At 53.1% G+C, this 17,894-nt stretch overlaps 2 protein-coding genes across 4 annotated transcripts; both read left to right on the top strand.

Annotated features, from left to right (window-relative positions):
* The first annotated feature begins 1,362 nt into the window (after nt 1–1,362).
* Nucleotides 1,363–11,862, top strand: KYAT1 (kynurenine aminotransferase 1). Of its 3 annotated transcripts, none has more exons than XM_041475035.1 (14): nt 1,363–1,505; nt 3,380–3,501; nt 5,667–5,725; nt 6,675–6,825; nt 7,114–7,263; nt 7,616–7,702; nt 7,808–7,936; nt 8,261–8,381; nt 8,908–9,089; nt 9,318–9,407; nt 9,730–9,916; nt 10,117–10,193; nt 10,353–10,439; nt 10,840–11,862. In XM_041475035.1, exons 2-14 carry the CDS (start codon nt 3,418–3,420, stop codon nt 10,906–10,908), a joined length of 1,473 nt encoding a protein of 490 aa, XP_041330969.1. In that variant the 5' UTR covers nt 1,363–1,505; nt 3,380–3,417; the 3' UTR covers nt 10,909–11,862. The 3 variants fall into 3 exon arrangements, with proteins under 3 accessions (XP_041330969.1, XP_041330971.1, XP_041330970.1); XM_041475037.1 differs by having other exon boundaries at nt 1,365–1,505; nt 9,013–9,089; XM_041475036.1 differs by lacking the exon at nt 3,380–3,501 and having other exon boundaries at nt 1,396–1,505.
* Nucleotides 11,863–12,547: 685 nt separating this feature from the next.
* On the top strand, nt 12,548–17,625 carry SPOUT1 (SPOUT domain containing methyltransferase 1). The gene is made up of 12 exons (XM_041475045.1): nt 12,548–12,687; nt 12,799–12,841; nt 12,931–13,050; nt 13,332–13,491; nt 14,257–14,346; nt 14,456–14,505; nt 14,672–14,802; nt 15,201–15,273; nt 15,707–15,805; nt 16,417–16,519; nt 16,794–16,941; nt 17,047–17,625. Exons 1-12 carry the CDS (start codon nt 12,640–12,642, stop codon nt 17,119–17,121), a joined length of 1,140 nt encoding a protein of 379 aa, XP_041330979.1. The 5' UTR covers nt 12,548–12,639; the 3' UTR covers nt 17,122–17,625.
* The last annotated feature ends 269 nt before the right edge of the window (nt 17,626–17,894 follow it).

The raw sequence follows: 17,894 nt of genomic DNA, 5'->3' as shown, positions 1-17,894 counted from the left end.
GTTCAGGGGCTATTGGAGCGTACCAATATTACAGACGGGACTGCCTTGGTCTGTCTGGCAAGCTGGAGCTTGCTGTGAGGGGGTCACTCCTCAGAGCTGGAGGAACCTTTAAGGCGAGGTGAAGAAAGGAGCAGGTCCTGATGGAGATCTTTTAATCCAGAGTTTTATTTTGGTGGCACAGCCTCTGAATATTGCAACAACTCCAACAGGAGCCCGACCTTGTGGTCTGCTTGCTCTTTTACCTGGGCAGGGGGCAGGGGAGGGGACCCAGGGAGCACCAGCCAGGCACAGGGGAGGGGGTCTCAGGTGAGAGGGACACCTGGGTGGCCAATGCCCCCCAGGGCGTGGAGAGCATCCTTTGAACCTGCCAATTGCTAGACGCTCTCCTTGGAATTTCTGGGTTGATAGACAGTGCCCAGCAGGGGTCAAGGGTGGGGAAAAGGAGAGGTGATTGGCACCCACCTGGGGAAGGAAATTTCAGGGAGAAACCAAGGGAATTGAGGCAAGCCATGACATCAGACCGCAACACGGGGCAAACAACAACGAGGGAAGGCACAAGGCTGGTGGAGGACAGGGCAAAGAAAGCACAGGAAAAAATGCCGCTGAGCCATTTGAAGGCTCCAGATGTGACAAAAACATTCTTACAGAGCCAAATTTTCCTTTCATCTGTTTGTTTCAGTGTTTGATTTAAACAGAAATGTAGAAAACAGGGCTTTCCTCTCCCTGCAGACATTCCCTCCTGCTTAATCACCTCAGGGACGCCTGTGGGGTGTCGCGTTGGGACTGGAAACCTTTGGCACAGCGGACCCAGCCGCTTCCTTTCCTCATGGCTCATTTTTTCCTGCTGTGAAAGGGCGACAGAAATTATTCAAGGAGACTTACACGACCTGACTCATGGGTGCAGGGCAAGCCTCGTCACTGAAGGAAGAGGGAAAAGAGGGCAGTTTTCCCTCAAGAGCTCACTGCAGCAGCTGTCAGCTCCCGAGCACTGAGGCAGAGCTCAGCTCCTGCTGTCCCTGCCCAGGGCCATGCCGCAGGACCTGCTCTGGGCCGTGTCGTGGCAGGAGGACCTTACACTTACCCCTTCCCTTCTCGAATAATATTAAGCCTTCAGGATGAAATTTCTGAGAGGATTTTGACTTAAAAATTCATTTTTCAAAATGACCGAAGGCTTCGCTCAAAGGGAAATTCCATGCCATTGCCACGCTAAAGTATTCACAGCCAAACCACAAAAAATACGCCGCTATGCCAGCATGAGCTTCCACCTGAACAACAAGCTGGGGTATTTCCCAGGCAGTCGAACCCCTCAGAGCGGCTCCCGGAACGCTTTTCCCCCTCAGAGCCGCAGCTCCACTCCCGCCTTCCTGCGGCCTCCGCGGCTCCTCCCAGGAAGTCCCGGCCGCCGATGAAGCCTTTCGGGCCGAGGAGAAGGCAGAATGTGTGCCAGGGCAGCCTGGGCGGCTGTGCCAGGCTTTGCAGCGTAAAGCAGCGCGGCCCAGCTCGATGTAAGTTGTTTTTGTCCCCGCTGTCCCTCCGGCAGCTGCTTTGTCCGCAGTGTCAGCTCCTGCTGCTCTCGCCCTGCGCTCGCCCGGGTCCTGCGCTCCTCCCGGGGCACATCAGGGACAGCCGTGTCCCCAAAGCCTCCCGGGTGCACCCCCGAGCTGCCAAGGGGGGGATCGAGGAGCACCGGGATGGAGGGGACGGCTGCGCCCCGCGGGCTGCAGGGGGTGAGTGACCGGTCCCCGAGGTGACCTTCCCGGTGGTCACCTCCAAAAAACCCTCTGCTCAGCCCAGTGCTCCCTTCCAGAGTCAGCGGTGTCCCGGTCGGCTGCTCCCGGGCGCTGCCCCCCGCCCTGTGCACAGCTCTTACACGGCTCTGTGGTTTGCTGCTATCTCATAAAGCCTTTTTTACTGCCACACTTTGATTCTGTCCCCTGCAGGGTAGGTCTCCTCATGCCAGGACTCCTTTGCTTTGCACCCCAGAGCAGTGTCCCCCCACATCTCAGTGTCATGCAAGCACAAGGTGGAGTTTTACAGTCATAAGCAATATGATGCTCTGGCTTCCAATTTTTCCATAAATTGTGGTATTTTTTCCCAGTTGGCGAAGAGATGTGAAACCCCACTGGTCTCGGCTGGCAGCTGCTTTACACTTTTTTTAGAAATAACAAAAAAAGCAGACAATGGGGACTCGCATCCTGCATGTAAGGATGGAAAGTGCCCTTAGGAGCATTGAGAGCTTACCTGTGGGCTGGTCAGCTTCAAATCTGTTTAATTAATGTTTTGGCAGATGGGTAAATTAATTCATGGCTCGTCATAATAAAGGTACATACAACCTCTAGACTCATTGCTTTTAACTCAAGTACCTAACAAAACATTCACTTATTTCAGCTTAAATACTGCATGTTTAAGTAATGCTGTAGAATAGCTGAAGGGCCCTGAAGGAACAGGCTGCATTTTACACACAGAAATCAATTTGTTTGGGATCTTGATGGAAAGATAATCACCAAAGGTGACATCCTGTTAATTGGAATTAAACTTGTGACTAAACCAGAGCTGCAGCAGCTGAGAAGCCAGAGATTCTCTGTATGGGCCAGGAAGGTGAAAGTTTGTGGTATTCACATGCCCTCTGAACACAGAGAAGCAGAGAAAAGAATGATCAAAACAGTTCCTATCTCATTTGCTGCTCCTGTGTTTTTGCACGTGTGGAATGTGTTGGAAGATTGTTTATCTGAAGGAATTTGGTAATTGGATTCTGGTGGAGATTGTTTATGTTAATTAGCCTATCAGGTCCAAGCTGTGTGCATTGTCGGCTGCGGAGAGTCACAAGTTTTTGAGTAGTATGATATAGTACAGTATCTCTCTTAAATATAGTATAATGTAACATAGTATAGTTTTAATAAAGTGAGTGTTCAGCATTCTGAAGCCTTGGAGTCAGATACCAATGGTTCCCTGGTCAAGGGTTGCCCGATTTTTCTAGAAGAGTGTTGCAAGGGAGGAAGGGCAGAGGCAAGAGTTACCTGGGCTCAGTGACACTTGATGGGGAGCTGATGCTGTGTACCAAATTCCCAGAGGATGCCCTCTCACTGGTGTCCATACCACTCCCATCAGTGCAGAGGAAAGTGAGGGAAGCCTGGACTGGGAGAGAGGAGGCAGAAGTCATGGTTGCCCTTGTGATCCTGATCCTGTGTGTCATGGGCACAAAGTACAGCCCCAGCACTGTTGGACATTGCAGTGATTACACACAAAGCAGCTCATTTTGCCTTTTCCTCTCTGTGGCAGAACAACCTCTGCTTTGGGTCTGGGCCTGCCTGATCCCAGGTACAGGTGTGCTTTAACCCAGTGGAGCAATTGTCTCAGCCCTGTCCTTTGGGAGTTGCAGGTCTGTGCCTGCAGGAGTGAGACAGCAGGAGCCGTGGCATGCTCAGGAGAGCGGGACCGTCCCTTCGCCACTTCTTGCTGGAGAAGAACAGCAGTGCTGGACATAGCTCGTGCTCCAGAGAGGTATGGAATGCCCAGTGGGACTGTTCCTGGCTGGCAGCCTGCCCAGGGCACCTCAGCTTGGGAGCAAGAGCAGACAGAGCACATCAGGGAAAGCCACTCTTTTTGCAACTTCCTCTGTACCTGCTTATTTCCAGGGAGCGTTTAAAGGATTCTGATAAGTAAGGGGATATCCTTCACAGAGGAAAAGGCTCCTTGTTTGTGGGGTTGCTTCTTCTGATGGTCTGTACTAGAGCCTCTTGGTTTGCAACGTACTTGGAAAATATCAGCATCCCACTCAGAGATCCCAACATGCAGAGCAAGGCAGTCACACCCAGCAGAGTGGTGAAGATCATGGATGCCAAGTCTTCTGCACTGGCACTCAGCTCTCCTGTGTGGCTGCCAGGCAAACTGCACCTTCTGTCTGGGGACAGAACAGGCTGAAACAGATTTGAGGGCTGCATGGTCCTGAGCCTGTGTTGCTCTCTACCATCACACACAGGCTGGGATAGGATAGGATGAAGGGGATATCAGAAAAAAAATAATTTTTGTTATTTCTGTTCCTGAAGCAGACAAGGCCTTTCCTCAGAACTGGGAATTTCAAGGCTTAAGGCACCTTCTTCCCATTGATCCCCATCACACTTGGTCATCTGTTAAATTCTCTGACCTGTGGCCTGCAGCAGCCCCACCTTGCAAGAACAGCACTGGAGCTGTTAATATTTTACCTCCAGCTATCTTTACTTCCCAAGCCATAAGTCCTTCTGCTCCCACCCAAATTAGCTCAGGCACCAGGTCTTGTGACTGTAACAGCCATGAGCTTGTGCAGAAAGAGCAGGGAGGGGAGGAGAGAGGCTGCCCTGGAGCCAGTGACTTCTGCTTGCATTGGCTGCCTGTGGTGGAGCAGAGTCCACCGGGTGCCCTCTGAAACACAGGGCTCCTCTGCTGGGTGTTTGCAAAGATCTCCGGTAAGGGCTGAAGCTGTATAAAAATCTAAGGACCTCAGCACAAAGTATCCTTGGGGCACTACCCAAATTCTGCTGCAGTGCTGTGGGAACAGCAGAGGGGAGCAGGTAAGTCCTGCTGCAGCTGGGTGTTGGGAGGAGGCTCACCTGTTATCCCCCCAACATCCTGGCACAGCAGAGCACAGGCACATCCCAGCTCTGCACCTCACCTCAGCTGCTTTCACGTGCCTTCCTTGTTCCAGTTCAGATGTATTTTATTTGCTGTGGTGACAATGGCTTTCTTGACTCATTGCTTCAGGGCTGCTCTCCTCGTGCCCCCACGCTGGCTCCTGCTGGTGCACTGAGCATCCTTTGTCTCCAGTTTCCAGCCCCTTCCCTGTCTGGGTGCCTTTTCCCTGCACTGCTGAGTTACTAAATTCTGTCTCTGCTGCTTCTCATCATCCTCATCCTCGTGATGAATACCCCATAAAGCACATCTAACTTTCTCCCACTGTGCTTATCCAACTGGAAGGAGGGTTTTGCTTTCAGTGTTCCTGCTGTCTTTCTTTCCACTCCCCTGAGCCATGATGTACATGGAAATTACAAACCAGTCACGGCATGGTACCTCAGTGTCTGTACATCACACTGACCTCTGTGCTGTGCTCTCTTGCCTGTACCTAGTTACTGCTTGGGTTTGACATGAACTTTAAATAGAAAACTCTGTACATTTTATAGGATCTAGAGCAAGTCCCCTCACCAAGCACTTCATCAGGACAGAAGAGTATCTACTTCTGCTACTTCACAGAGCAGCATGGAATAAAATAGTTTGTTCTTCTAGGAAAAGGGGGTATTTCATGGCTTGTAGAGTAAGGAGTCTTTCCTATGAAGATGGAGAGATTATGGAAGGTAAAAGCCTGAGGTCTGGGGTCCTTGGCCTGGCTACAGCCTGGCTGAACTTGACCCCATGACTAATCCAAACAGGTAATGAGGTTTAAGGCATTGCCACCTCCCCAGGGAGTGTACAAAAGCTTCTCTTGTTCATCTATTTTCCCAATTCTTGTTGAAACTTGTAAGTGAAAGCAGAAACCACTGCAACAGTATTACTGCTCCAAGATCAGTCAGGAACAGCCCATGAAGCAATGCTAAAGGGCACACCTTCTGTTGGGAAAAACTTCCCTGGGGAGGCCACAGCCCCTTTATGGCCTCATTTAAAAGCTTCAAACTCACTGTCTTTTTCACTCTCTGCAGGCAAAAATGTCAAGGCCAGTGCAAGCTCGGAGGCTGGAGGGAATAGATAAAAATATCTGGTGAGTTAAAAGAATATCTGGTTTACCCAGGTGGTAGATGTGGTTTTAGGCATCCTAAAACCAGATTGAAACCACAGTAGCCACACAGCACAGAGCAGAAGTTTCCCTCAACTGCTTTGCATGTGTTCAGGAAGCACATCAGAGCAAGTTTGTCCCAGAAGACTTTACCATGAGTCAGTGCTGTACCTGCAGCTCTCACTCCAGGATGTATCAGGTTTTCTGCACCACTGGGCAGGCAGAAGCACCACCCTCCCTCTGACCCATCCGCCCAAATGATCCCAGTGGCACCCAAATCTGAGCCAAGTGTTTGCTGCACACTGACTGCAGCCTGGCACCTGCTCCAAGCTCGCCCTGGGGCACCACAAGCAGAGAGGCAGGGCAAGGGCTGCTGCAAATGCCATTCCCATCCTGCCAGGCACAATGTGGCATTGGGAAAGTTGTGTGCTGGAAGAAGAGATTTAAATGGTCTTTCCCCAAGGCCCTGCTGTGCCTGGGCTCAAGCTACAAACTGCCAGTGAGATGGCTCTTGTTTGGTTTGAGATGAGCAGCGAGTTCAACCCACCCTGCCCTCTGCAGAGGCCTTCACAGTGTCTAGTTGCTAAATTTTGCAGAGCTGGTATGAGCTTGAAAACTTCCAAGTCTCCTCCTGCTCAGTCCAGTGTGATCTGAAACACCACAGGCTTTCAGCTGTGACCACACACTGACCACAGGAGCTGTTTCCTGGGAGAATAAATTAAAACAGTTCCCCAGTGCAATAGTTCATGAGCCTTGGTTTAATTGCAACAGGTCTGAAATGACCTGTGCTGGGTCCTGCCTGCCTGTGAGCAGCAGGATGGCTCTGCAGGAGGGACACCAACCCCACTCCCTTCCAAAGGGATGCTGCGAGCAGACCCAGTGCCGGCACACTGCTCACACCCTCTGAAAGTGCTTTTGTCTCGCTTCTCTCTAGGGTGGAGTTTGTAAAACTGGCTGCTACCTACTCCAAGGTGAACCTGGGCCAGGGCTTCCCTGACTTCCCTGCACCAGACTTTCTGACAGAGGCACTCACGAGAGCCCTCGGCGGGGGGAACCACATGCTGCACCAGTACACCCGTGCCTTTGTGAGTGACAGATCTCCCTCCCCAGCACCACCCCCTCAGTCCCCACGAGTCCTGGCTGCTTCACAGCTCACCAGGCAGCAGTAAACAGCAAAAAACATGAGGCAAAACACACGTCCAGCCTCGACCCATGCCCACTGTTCCCAGTAGCTCCCTGCTTTACTGGGATGTTTGAAGCAGCCAGGCTGGAAGATCTCACAGGGCTCTTGGCTTCCCAGTCCCCTTCCAAGGGTTCATCCTTGGTTTAGGAATCTTCTGCAACCCAATTCCCACCTTCCTCTCACCCCACAGGGCCACCCACCTCTGGTGAAGGTCCTAGCCCAATTTTTCGAGAAGCTGCTTGGACGAGACCTGGATCCTATGACCAACGTGATGGTGACTGTGGGGGCATACCAGGCCCTGTTCTGCTGCTTCCAGGCTTTAGTGGATGAAGGTGATGAGGTAACCCAAGATAAGGGCTTGTTACACTGGCAGCCTTCCCCCAGGGCACCTCCAGGCTGGTTTTCATTGTCCTTTTCCAAAACAAAACCAGTTTTATATCCCCATTCTTCAGTACTTGAGCTACCAAAGGAAGAAATTATTTGCTGCAGGGCATTGCCTCATTTCTGCATAAAGCAAAATAACCCTTTTTGTCCTGAGTGGTGATGTCCTTCCTGACACTCCCCACAGGCAATGCAGGTTCTCCATTACAGTAATTAGGGATTAAAATGTCCTGTCCCTCCATTGCTCTCTACACTCCTCAGGGAAGGTCTGAGCAGGACCAGGAGGATGCTGACATGTCCCTTTCTTCCAGGTGATAATCATTGAACCCTTCTTTGACTGCTATGAGCCAATGGTGAAAATGGCTGGTGGGACACCTGTGTTTGTGCCTCTGAGACCGGTGAGTGGGTAGAGAAGGGAAGAGTCACAGCAGTCAGCAAAGAGGTGAGTGGTAAACAACGTGCAGAGGTAGCAAAGCAAACCAAAATTCCCATGTTATCTCTAGAATCCTCCAAAAGATGGAAAATTGATGTCTAGTGCAGACTGGCAGCTGGACCCAGCTGAACTGGCTTCTAAATTCAGTGAACGGACAAAAGCCATCGTCCTGAACTCACCCAACAACCCTCTGGGCAAGGTAACACTGCTGCAATCCATTGCTGCTGGGCCCTGGAAGCTGCTGGGGTGCTGCAGCCACATTTGCAGTGCAGCAGACTCAGGCTGCCTTGCACACAAGGGAAGTGGGTGCTGTGGGAGTGCCACATGCTGTGCTCAGTCTCCTGGTGTTTTTGAGCCTTGTCTTTTGTGCCAGCCGTGCTTTTGCCCTGTTAGACCACTGCAGCAGCTCCTGCCCCTCCCTGGCACGGGAGATGGTGCCAGGAGGATACTCACAACCTGCAGGGAGAGGCAGGGGCTCAGAAATGCTCCTCTGTACCTCTGCTGCACTCCGTGCCTGCCGCAGGTGTTCAGCCGCGGGGAGCTGGGGCTGATTGCAGAGCTGTGTGTGAAGCACGACGTGCTGTGCATCAGCGACGAGGTGTACGAGTGGCTGGTCTACGACGGGAAGCAGCACATCCGCATCGGTACGGGGCAGGGCTGGGCTGGGCGGGGCAGGGAATGGGCATTGCTCTGGCGGCCCCTGGAAATCCCGGGAGCTGCCTGCACGCACAGCTGTACTAGGCATGAATCCCTCACTGGAGGTATTTTGGTGCACTTCAATCTCAGCCTCCAAACCAGGTCCTGAACAGAAGCTCTGACTTCAGAGCCAGAGGGGAGATCTAGAACAAAAAGCCACTTGACTCCAGTGAAACTGATTTTTTTCCCATGCTTTGTAAAGCCACAGTTTTCTGAGTGTCTCTAGCTCCAGGAAATTCATTTCAACACGGTTTCAGGCTGTTCTTCCAGTTGGAGTAACATGCCATCACCTTGATGCAGGGTGATGGTGCTTGGCATCTCTGAGAGCCCCCGGGGCTGAGTATATGCCTGTGAAAATTTCACATGCCTGTGAAAACGCTTAATTAAAAGGAGATGCTCTTGAGAAACCTGGCTGCCTGCTTGGGATGTGCTTTGAGGCTCATCCAGGTGAAAGATGTGCTGTGAACACTAAAGGTCACTATGGATTGTGGTGGACAGAGAGCTCCCACGTGCCATTAATGCAGCCAGAAAGGAGCATGCTGAGCTCTGCCATTGGGGTTTCTCTCCTTTCACTGCCAGCCAGCTTGCAAGGGATGTGGGACCGCACGGTGATCATCGGGAGTGCTGGGAAGACCTTCAGTGCCACTGGATGGAAGGTGAATGTCCCATGTGGCACCTCGCTGTGTCCCCATCCCTGTCCCTTTGCCACAGCACAGCACCGGGGACGCTGTGGCCACGCTCAGCTTTGAGCCTCAGGGTCTGAAAGTACCAGCGGTGCTTCATGAAAGTTCTGTCTAGAAAGAGCAATGAAACCAGCACAGGCACAGAAAAGGGAGCCTGAGCAGGCAGCCAGACTCACCATCCTCCTCCTCTCCTGGCCACAGGTGGGCTGGGTTGTGGGACCTGACAGGCTGCTGCAGCACCTCCGTACCGTGCACCAGAACTCCGTGTACCACTGTGCCACAATTGCCCAGGTAAGGCAGCTCCCTGCACCTGGCCCTGCAATTCCCAGGGGTAAGAGATGGTCCTCTTGGCCACAGCTGACCTGAAAGGCACACACAAGTGATTTGTGGTGCCCTGAAGAGGCTCCTTCCTCTCTCCCTACAGTTATTCCATGTCTGGGAGAAAGGGGAGAGTCCAGCCTGCCTGGGGTATATTCCTTATCTTGCATTCACAAATTTAAGGGGCAGTTCAGAGGGGCTGGTGGCAGAGAGCTCCCCTATCACCTGTAAATTCAGGAACTTCAATTCCCAAGAAAGCCTTGACCACTGGGCAATGGCCCCTCTCTCCTTACAGGAGGCCGTGGCTCAGGGTTTCCAGAGGGAGCTCATGCTCTATGGAAAACCAGAGAGCTACTTCGTCCAGCTGCCCAAGGAGCTGCAGCAGAAGAGGGACTGGCTGGTTCAGAGCCTGGATGGGGTGGGGATGAAACCCATCATCCCAGAGGGCACCTACTTCCTGGTGGCAGACATCTCCCCGTTCAGTGAGTCACCTGCAGTCCTGCCCAGGTGGGCTGGGTGTGGGGTGTGGCACTACTGGCAGGGAGAGGAACCTGCATAAACCATCATCAAAGTAGGGATGGGCTGCATGTTCCCCATTCCAGCTGCAAGGATGGGGGCTTGGGGCTCAGCTGAGGCACCTGGCAGCTGTCCCAGCCTCTGTCCTGCTGTGCTTCTCCTGCAGAATCTGATGTCCCTGATGTCCCCAACTCAGATGAGCCCTACGACTCCAGATTTGCAAAGTGGATGGTCAAGAACAAGGTAAAAGGGTCTGGCCCTTCCTGCTGCCTTTACCCTGGGGGGGTTTGTGCCCACCCAAGCTCATGGCTGGGGGGCCTGGAGTTCACCACACTGGGGCCCAGCAGGCTGCAGGCCAGCCCCAGAGCAGCACCCTCAGCTCCACGTGCTTCCTCCTCCCAGGGGCTTGCTGCCATCCCGCTCTCCGCTTTCTACAGCGAGGCCCACAAGAACAACTACACCAATTTCATCCGGTTCTGCTTTGCAAAGGTGAGACATGGACAGCACTAAGGAAGGCAAGGTTGGGAGTAATAATCAGGGCTGGTTTAATGAGAGAAATGCCAAGAAGAAATGCAGGATGCCTTGGGCATTGGAGCCCACCATGGCATCCCAGCTGGAGCTACTCCTGTAGACACATGAGCTGAGCTGGGGGCAGCAGATGTGCCAGGGCTATCCTAAACATCCTGACTTTTCCTATCAGCATCCTGCATTTCTTAGCCAAGGAAGGGACTCTCTAGGTGCCCCTTTAGCTGCCCAGTGGCTGTGTCTGTCTCATACTGAAGCTGCAATGCCTCAGAATGAGAACAGGATTTTTGTGTCAACAGTGGCTGCAGTGAGGGGGAATAGGATTTGGCTGGGAGCCACTGACCATGTCTGTGGTATTTTTTAGGAGGAAGCTACCCTGAAGGCAGCAAGTGACATATTACAAAAATGGAAACAGGAGAAAACCAGCTTGTGAATACACTGAGAACCACGCTCTCCTTGGTCATCATCTGCCCCAGCTGCTCTTCTTCTTCACTTGTCTACAAACTTTGGTATGTTCTTACTTCAGTGCTTTCAACAACATTTTCTGACAGACAAATGGTTAAGTTTTTCCAGGCCCAGGGCCTGGGGGACATTTTCAATCACTGTGAAATGATTTCAAGAAGTGAGACTTTGTGTGCACTGACAGCATTTGACATTTCTTACATGTGAAAACTTTGATAATCAGTTCTGGGATGCGTCCAGCAACACACAAGGTGAGGATGGCTTCTGGGCTCTGTCTCATCACCAAATTCTGAAAAGGTGTTTCAGGACCTATCTTTAAGGCTGTGCTGTTAGTGTGACTTGTCTTGTTCCACATCCCCACTCAGGGCAGCATTTCCACCAGCACTCACGTTCCCACAGGACTAGAGAGTATCACCAGCCATCAGTAAGGTGACTCCTATGATCCTGACAATTACAAACCCAGTGAAATGACATTTCTCATCAGAAATTATTTTCCCACTATTTTTCTCTGTGCATCTCTGGGGAAAATGACCACACAATTGGTTTTCCCCAGGGAACAGGCTTTCACCAGTAGCCTGGCTATTGTCAAACCTTCCAGATTACTCCTGGCACTTTCTCAGGGCTTGGCAGCATCGTCCAGGCTCCAGAGCAAAACTTTTTCTTGCCTTTGACAAATGCACACCGTGGCTGGGGAGAATGGGCACTGTGGCTTTGGCTGCTCCTGCTGCTGGTGGCCACCACCACCTCCCACCCAGTGAGTGGTGGGGTAACATGAACAATTCTGGACAGTTAATTCTTGCATCAGCGTTGATGTCAGCCTGGATAAGAGTGTAAAACATCATCATCAACCATGTGGGAGTTGTGTGCAACAGACTGTGCAATGAGTGTTTGTAGCAGTTAAATTATTAAAGAGGAATTACTGCAATCATGGAAGAGTGTCTCTGTAATGACTGCAGGACTGATGGAGCTCTCCTTGAGAGCTGCCTCGTCTCTGCTGGGTCCTGTGATGGTGGCTACTTGTCCCACTCAGGCTGGTGGGGAGAGCTCTGTAGGTTTTCCATTTTGGGCTGCAGCTTGGTGATACCAATCCCTTGGAGGCAGAGCTGCGTGGGCCAGCAGGAGAGAGAGAGGGAAGGAGGCAGACAGCCCCCTGCCTTTCCTGGCGTCCCATCTCACCTGCTTCCTCAGCCTGGGTGGGTGGGGGTGCTGCTGAAAGCCCTTTTGCACCCATATATCTACCAAACATGGGGAGAGTCTGAAACAGAGAAAGAACCGTGCAGTTAGATTGGTATGAAGATTAATTGCAGCACCCCCACGTGCGTGAGCTCCTGTCTAGGCCATGACACAACCTGCAAAGGGCAGGGTGCATCTGTGTATCTTCAGAACACACGCAGGGCTTGTGCAAAGACACGCAGACGCAAGTACGCAGATTTTACACACACGACCACGTGGGAATTGTGATCTGTAGGAATTGTGATCGGTGGGAATTGTGATCTTCCCCGGCCCCCGGGCTGCGCCCAGCGCTCCGCTGCGCCCGGGTCGCCCATCCTCCCGCGGAACGCGACCGACCCTGCTTAGCTCCGCTGCCGCGCGGGCCGATTAAACACAGACCACGTGACCTCGGGCTCCTCCCCGCAGTGGGCGGGGCCCGCGCGCTCCGGCCAATCAGCAGCGCGGGGGCGCGGCCGGCAGCGCGGGGAAGATGGCGGACACGGAGAGCGGCGTGGGGAAGCGGCCCAGGGGCGCGCAGGTGGGCGGTGAGGGGGGCCCGGGTCCAGCCCGCGACCCTGAGGGGAGCCCGGGGCATTGCTCGGGTCCCGCTCTGAGGGGAGCCCGGCGGTAACGCGTGCTGTCCCCGTAGGTTGAGGACAGGAAGGTGGACTGGCGGCGCTGGAAGCAGGAGAGTAAGGAAAGCCGGGCACACGCTGGGGCTGGGGCCGCTAGGAGCGGTCACGGCGCGGTGTTTAACGCCAGGCGCTGTTCTCCGTCCCAGGGAAAGCAGAGACGAAGAAATGGAAGGAAATTAAGCTGCTGAAGAAACTGGACAAACAGCGGATGCGAGAGCTGGCAGAACAGCAAGCCCAGACGCAGGAGGAGCAGAAGGAAGACAGAGGTGATGCTGCTGTGACCCAGTGGGGAGACCTGGGTGGAAAGTGCTAGAAAACCTGGCTGTTAAAAGGCAGTCAGTGTTACCTGGCGATAGGAAAGGTGTTATTTCATAGATTGATGTGGATCAGTCCACATGCCCAAACAGGCACAAACACTGCACTAGAGATCTTTCTTAAGAGAAAACCAGTGATTAAACCTAAGAAGTTGCTTTTCCCCCAGCCCGCGTGCAGCTGAAGCAGTAAACGTGCTGCTGCACCCGGGCTCTCTCACGCCTCTGCTCCCCAGGCCGGCAGCACACGCTGAGCGTGGCCCTGCCCGGCTCCATCCTGAACAACGCGCAGTCGCCGGCGCTGCGCTCCTACCTGGCCGGACAGATCGCCCGCGCCTGCGCCATCTTCTGCGTGGATGAGATCGTGGTGTTCGACGAGCACGGAGAGGATGTGAAGTAAGGCAAAGACTGAAGGAGAGCATGCTTAGGATTGCAGGAAGGAGTTCTTCCCTTTGAGGGTGGTGAGGCCCTGGCACAGCTTTCCCAGGGAAGCTGCGGTTGCATTGTCCCTGGAAGTGTCCAAGGCCAGCTTGGATGGGGCTTAGGGCAAATTGGGATAGTGGAAGGTGTCCCTGCTCGTGACAGCAGGTGGAACAAGATGATATTTCAAGTTCCCTTCCAACCCAGGCCATTCTGTGATTCTCTGAAAGAAGAGCCATCTTGTTCTGCGTGGTATTTCCTCTCAGCTTTCTGTTCCTTCACTCTTTTATTAAGCTAAGGCCAGGAAGGAACTGCATGTACCTCTCCCCAGTGCCAGGAGTGTGGGGACCACTATACCCCAGGGAAAAAGATGTTGACTGAAATGCCCTGGCAGCTCAGATCATTTATCCCAACATGGGGTTAACAAAGCAACAGGAGGCCAAGTTCTCCTGTACTCTTAAACCTTGCTATGGAGGGATAGGACATCTGTCAGGACATCTTCCTGACATCCTGCCACATCACAATCATACATAAGGATCAAAAAACAAAACTGAAAAAGGTACTTGGCTTGGAGAGAGTTCCAAGGATGATTTGTTAACAGATTGTCTGTGGAGCAGCCGTCTTACAAGGGTGAGAGGGGAAGGATGTGATGCTATTGTCAGATTAAGAAGCAAGGCTTGGTCTTCTGGAGACCTGACCAATCTCATGCAGAGTTAACAAGCTGCTTGCTTTCACTTTCAGGAGCGTGGAGGGGGATTTTGAAGGAGTTGGGAAGAAAGGCAAGGCTTGTGTGCAGCTGGCTCGGATCCTGCAGTACTTGGAGTGCCCTCAGTAAGTTTGCTTTTCTCTATACTCAGCTATTTGAGTCAGAACAGGGCTAGAATTGAGATCCAGATTCCATAAAAATACCTTTTCAGATTTCACCTTTCTCTGGCGACAGGTACTTGAGGAAATCCTTTTTTCCAAAACACGAGGATCTGCAGTTTGCAGGTAAATGCAGTTCTCTCTCTCCTTCCTGACCTCTGGCTCCTTTTGTGTGGTTCAGCCAGGACTTTTCCCCACTTCAGCACTGGACCTGAGAGGGAAGGAGCAGGGGAGCACCTGCACCTCCACCTGTGCTTTCCCCCCAGCTGCTCTGTGCTCTGTGCTGCTCTAGGGCTGCTCAACCCCCTGGACAGCCCCCACCACATGCGGATGGACGAGGACTCGGAGTACCGGGAGGGCGTCGTGCTGGACCGGCCAACGAAGCCCGGCAGAGGCTCTTTTGTTAACTGTGGGATGAGGAAGGTGTGTCTGTTACCCACACGTGCCAAAACAACTTCCCTTGTCTCTCTGGCAGATTTGCAGCAGGCAGGGTGGGCGCTGCTGGGTTTCTGAAGGCTGCAGTGGGCTGGTGGGGGTTTAAGGCTGTTGCGGTCTTGTCCCTTATGACTTTGTAATGTTTGTGGCTTCCCAAGCCCCAGCAGGCCCCAGGCATTCCAGCAGATCATTGCTTTACTGCTGCAGCTGAACCTTTGAGTAGCGAAATAAGCCTCAGACTGATGAGCAAGCCTGAGCCACACACAGAGCTCTTCATCTCAGCTCCATGCCAGAACAGACCCCCAGTTCTTCAAAGCATTCCCTTCCTTCCCCACCTTCCTCAGTCCTTGCAGAATGTCTGGTGCTGATGGTGACTGTCACTGCAGGAGGTGCAGATTGACAAACAGCTGAACCCTGGTCTGCGAGTCACTGTACGCCTGCAGGAGCCCCAGAATCCAGGTAATCCATGGCTCCAGGAGCATCTGTAAACTTCAGTCCTGCAGGAGCTGGTCCTTCTGTATGACAGGTTTGAAGGTACCCAACAGTTCTGCATGTTCCCTTCACTCCATACACAAATTTAATAACACCCTTACCATGGTTCCCTCAATAACTGGAAAGAACTGTCAGCTCTTCTTCTCAGCAGTAAACAGCCCAAACACAAGCTCACAGGCTTTCCAGAACTTTAACACCCTTACCATGCTTCCCTCAGTAACTGGAAAGAACTGTCAGCTCTTCTCAGCAATAAACAGCCCAAACACAAGCTCACAGGCTTTCCAGAACTTACAATTTCCAGAATACTTTTTCACATTCTGGAAAAAGAGAGGGTGATGGCTGTGGCTGGTCAAATCTCACCAGATCACAGGGGCTGTTTAACCTCTTTGCTTTCTTTCAGAAGCCAAAGTGCGGAAAGGCACCGTGGTGTCCTCGCACCACCCCCGGGCAGTCTCGGGCTTGTACTGGGGTTACAGCGTCCGCCTGGCCTCCTGTTTGAGTGAGTATCCAGGGAGATTCCCTGCCTGGGCATCCACACCAGTCTCAGGCCTGCTGGCTGCATGCATCTCTTTCCTAGAAAGCTCCTTGTCTGAAGGAGACATGCACGTTACATGTGCAGCCAGCAGCCATGTGGCAGTCAGATTTTTGGGATGAAAGGAAGCATGAACAACCCCAGTCACCCCCAGGACTGTGCCCTGTAACCTCCACTCACCATTGCTCCAAATGGCTGCACAACACCAAGAGATGAGTTGATGCCCTTCTCTATTTCCATGATAACTACATCCCACTCATTCACATCAGAGCCAGCAACTGGAGTCCAAGACCCCTGAAAAATTGTTTTCATATCTTCTGGTTGATGGAACCTTGTAGGAAGACTGTAAGCTGTTAAGGGGTGGTTCCTGGCACCTGTCTTGAGCTTTGAGGAAAAGGATGTGGGAGAATTGCAGCAGGGGAATTATGTGGGAAAGAGGAGTCACTCTGTCTCCAGCTGCACTTTTGGCACTGAAAGCAACTCCTGCTACCACTACTCAACCATGGAGTGTTCTAGCCTGTCCAGAAGGCACACAGGTGAGCACATGGCAGCAATAACCCCAAACTCTTGTTTTCCAGGTGCTGTCTTTTCCGAGTGCCCATTCAAGGAAGGTTATGATCTCTCTATTGGGACCTCAGAGCGGGGCAGCTCTGTGGACCAGGTCACTCTGCCCTCCTTCAGGTTTGTGTCCTGCCTGCCTGGACTCACTCAGAGCTCCCAGTGAGGCTGGTGCAGGCAGCAGAGCAGGGGAAATACCTCAGAACAAGGCCAGTTCTTTTTCTCTGCAGTTGGTAGCAGGGACTGTCACATTGGCCAGATGCTGTGGGGCTTTGGTGGGGAGGCAGCTGCAGTGGGCACCATCAGCAACAGACACAGCTCCCTGTTCAGCAGCACACAGGAGCCTGGATGCAGTCCTAGACAGTCTGCTCTCACCCTGTCCTTGTGCTCTCCCCAGGCATGCCCTTGTTGTATTTGGAGGCCTTGAGGGCTTGGAAGCTGGGGTTGATGTGGACCCAAACCTGGAGGTCACCGACCCAAGCGTCTTGTTTGACTTCTACCTGAACACGTGTCCCAGCCAAGGCAGCAGAACCATCCGGACAGAGGTGGGGCTGATGGTGCTGGGTGTGCACAGGGCAGTGCTGGGTGTCTGCCTGGGGCAGGGACACACATGGCCCTGGTGTGCTCTGACTGGCCTGGCTCTGCTGCAGGAAGCGCTGCTGATCTCTCTGTCTGCACTGAGACCACACATTGAGGAGGCTGTGAAGACACCCAAAGACAGCTGAGGGAAGGGAAACCACTGACCTTGCCCTTGGGGAGGCAGCTCTTCAGATGTGGGGTGCTGGGCAAGTCACTCCAGGAGCTTGGAGGGACCAAGGCTGGAGTGACTTGAGCTGGCAGGGCTGCCCAGCTGTGGGGACCCAGGGTCAGAGAGGGACACTCCTCTGAACACAGTGGTCTCACCCATAAGCAGTGGCAGGCTCACGTCAATGCCACAGGTTATATGGGTATCACCCAGTTCAGCTTCCATTTATTCCTTCTATGTACTCGCTCTGGAATGTTCTCCCCTCTCTTGTCCCCATTGGTCCCGGTTTACTGCAATGCTCCGCCCCTGGGCCCTCATTGGTTCCCCGGTTGGCTGCCCCGCCTCCGTGCCACCTGTGCTCAGTTCCCATTGGCCCTCGGCCCTCGGATCCGCCCCTTTCCCCCTTACCAAACCCTGTGTCCTCAGCCCCCTTTGGTCCCTGTCCCTGGACACTGCATTGCAATAAACTGCGTTTGGAGCTCTACGCCCCCTCTCGCACCTCGTTTGTCAGCAGTTTAAGCAAGCTCCGTGCTCTGGGAGTGCAGGTGGCCACAGCACCCAGCCAGGCGTTCAGTGCTGCAGGAGCCCAGCCTGTGCCCTCCTGCCTGTGTGGTGCAGCCAAGGGCTGCTTGCTGCTTCCCAGCAGTTGGCACGAGCCTGGCAGCAGACTTGGTCTCAGCAACTCGGACATCTGGGTGGGAATAAAGCTGTATGGAACCTCAGCTGCTGTGAAATCCAGGTGTGTGCCTGGAT

The sequence above is a fragment of the Pyrgilauda ruficollis genome, unplaced genomic scaffold, assembly GCF_017590135.1.
Source record: "Pyrgilauda ruficollis isolate IOZ18807 unplaced genomic scaffold, ASM1759013v1 scaffold34, whole genome shotgun sequence".
Lineage (NCBI taxonomy): Eukaryota > Metazoa > Chordata > Aves > Passeriformes > Passeridae > Pyrgilauda > Pyrgilauda ruficollis.
This window is presented reverse-complemented; position numbering and strand designations above follow the sequence as displayed.

Coding starts and splice junctions, on each gene's coding strand:
- SPOUT1 (XM_041475045.1), top strand. CDS start 12,640: ATGGCGGACACGGAGAGCGGCGTGGGGAAGCGGCCCAGGGGCGCGCAG. Junction 13,492..14,256: donor GAGCACGGAGAGGATGTGAA/GTAAGGCAAAGA, acceptor TTTCACTTTCAG/GAGCGTGGAGGGGGATTTTG. Junction 14,347..14,455: donor CAGTACTTGGAGTGCCCTCA/GTAAGTTTGCTT, acceptor CTCTGGCGACAG/GTACTTGAGGAAATCCTTTT.
- KYAT1 (XM_041475035.1), top strand. CDS start 3,418: ATGCTCAGGAGAGCGGGACCGTCCCTTCGCCACTTCTTGCTGGAGAAG. Junction 3,502..5,666: donor ATAGCTCGTGCTCCAGAGAG/GTATGGAATGCC, acceptor CACTCTCTGCAG/GCAAAAATGTCAAGGCCAGT. Junction 9,408..9,729: donor ACTGTGCCACAATTGCCCAG/GTAAGGCAGCTC, acceptor CTCTCCTTACAG/GAGGCCGTGGCTCAGGGTTT.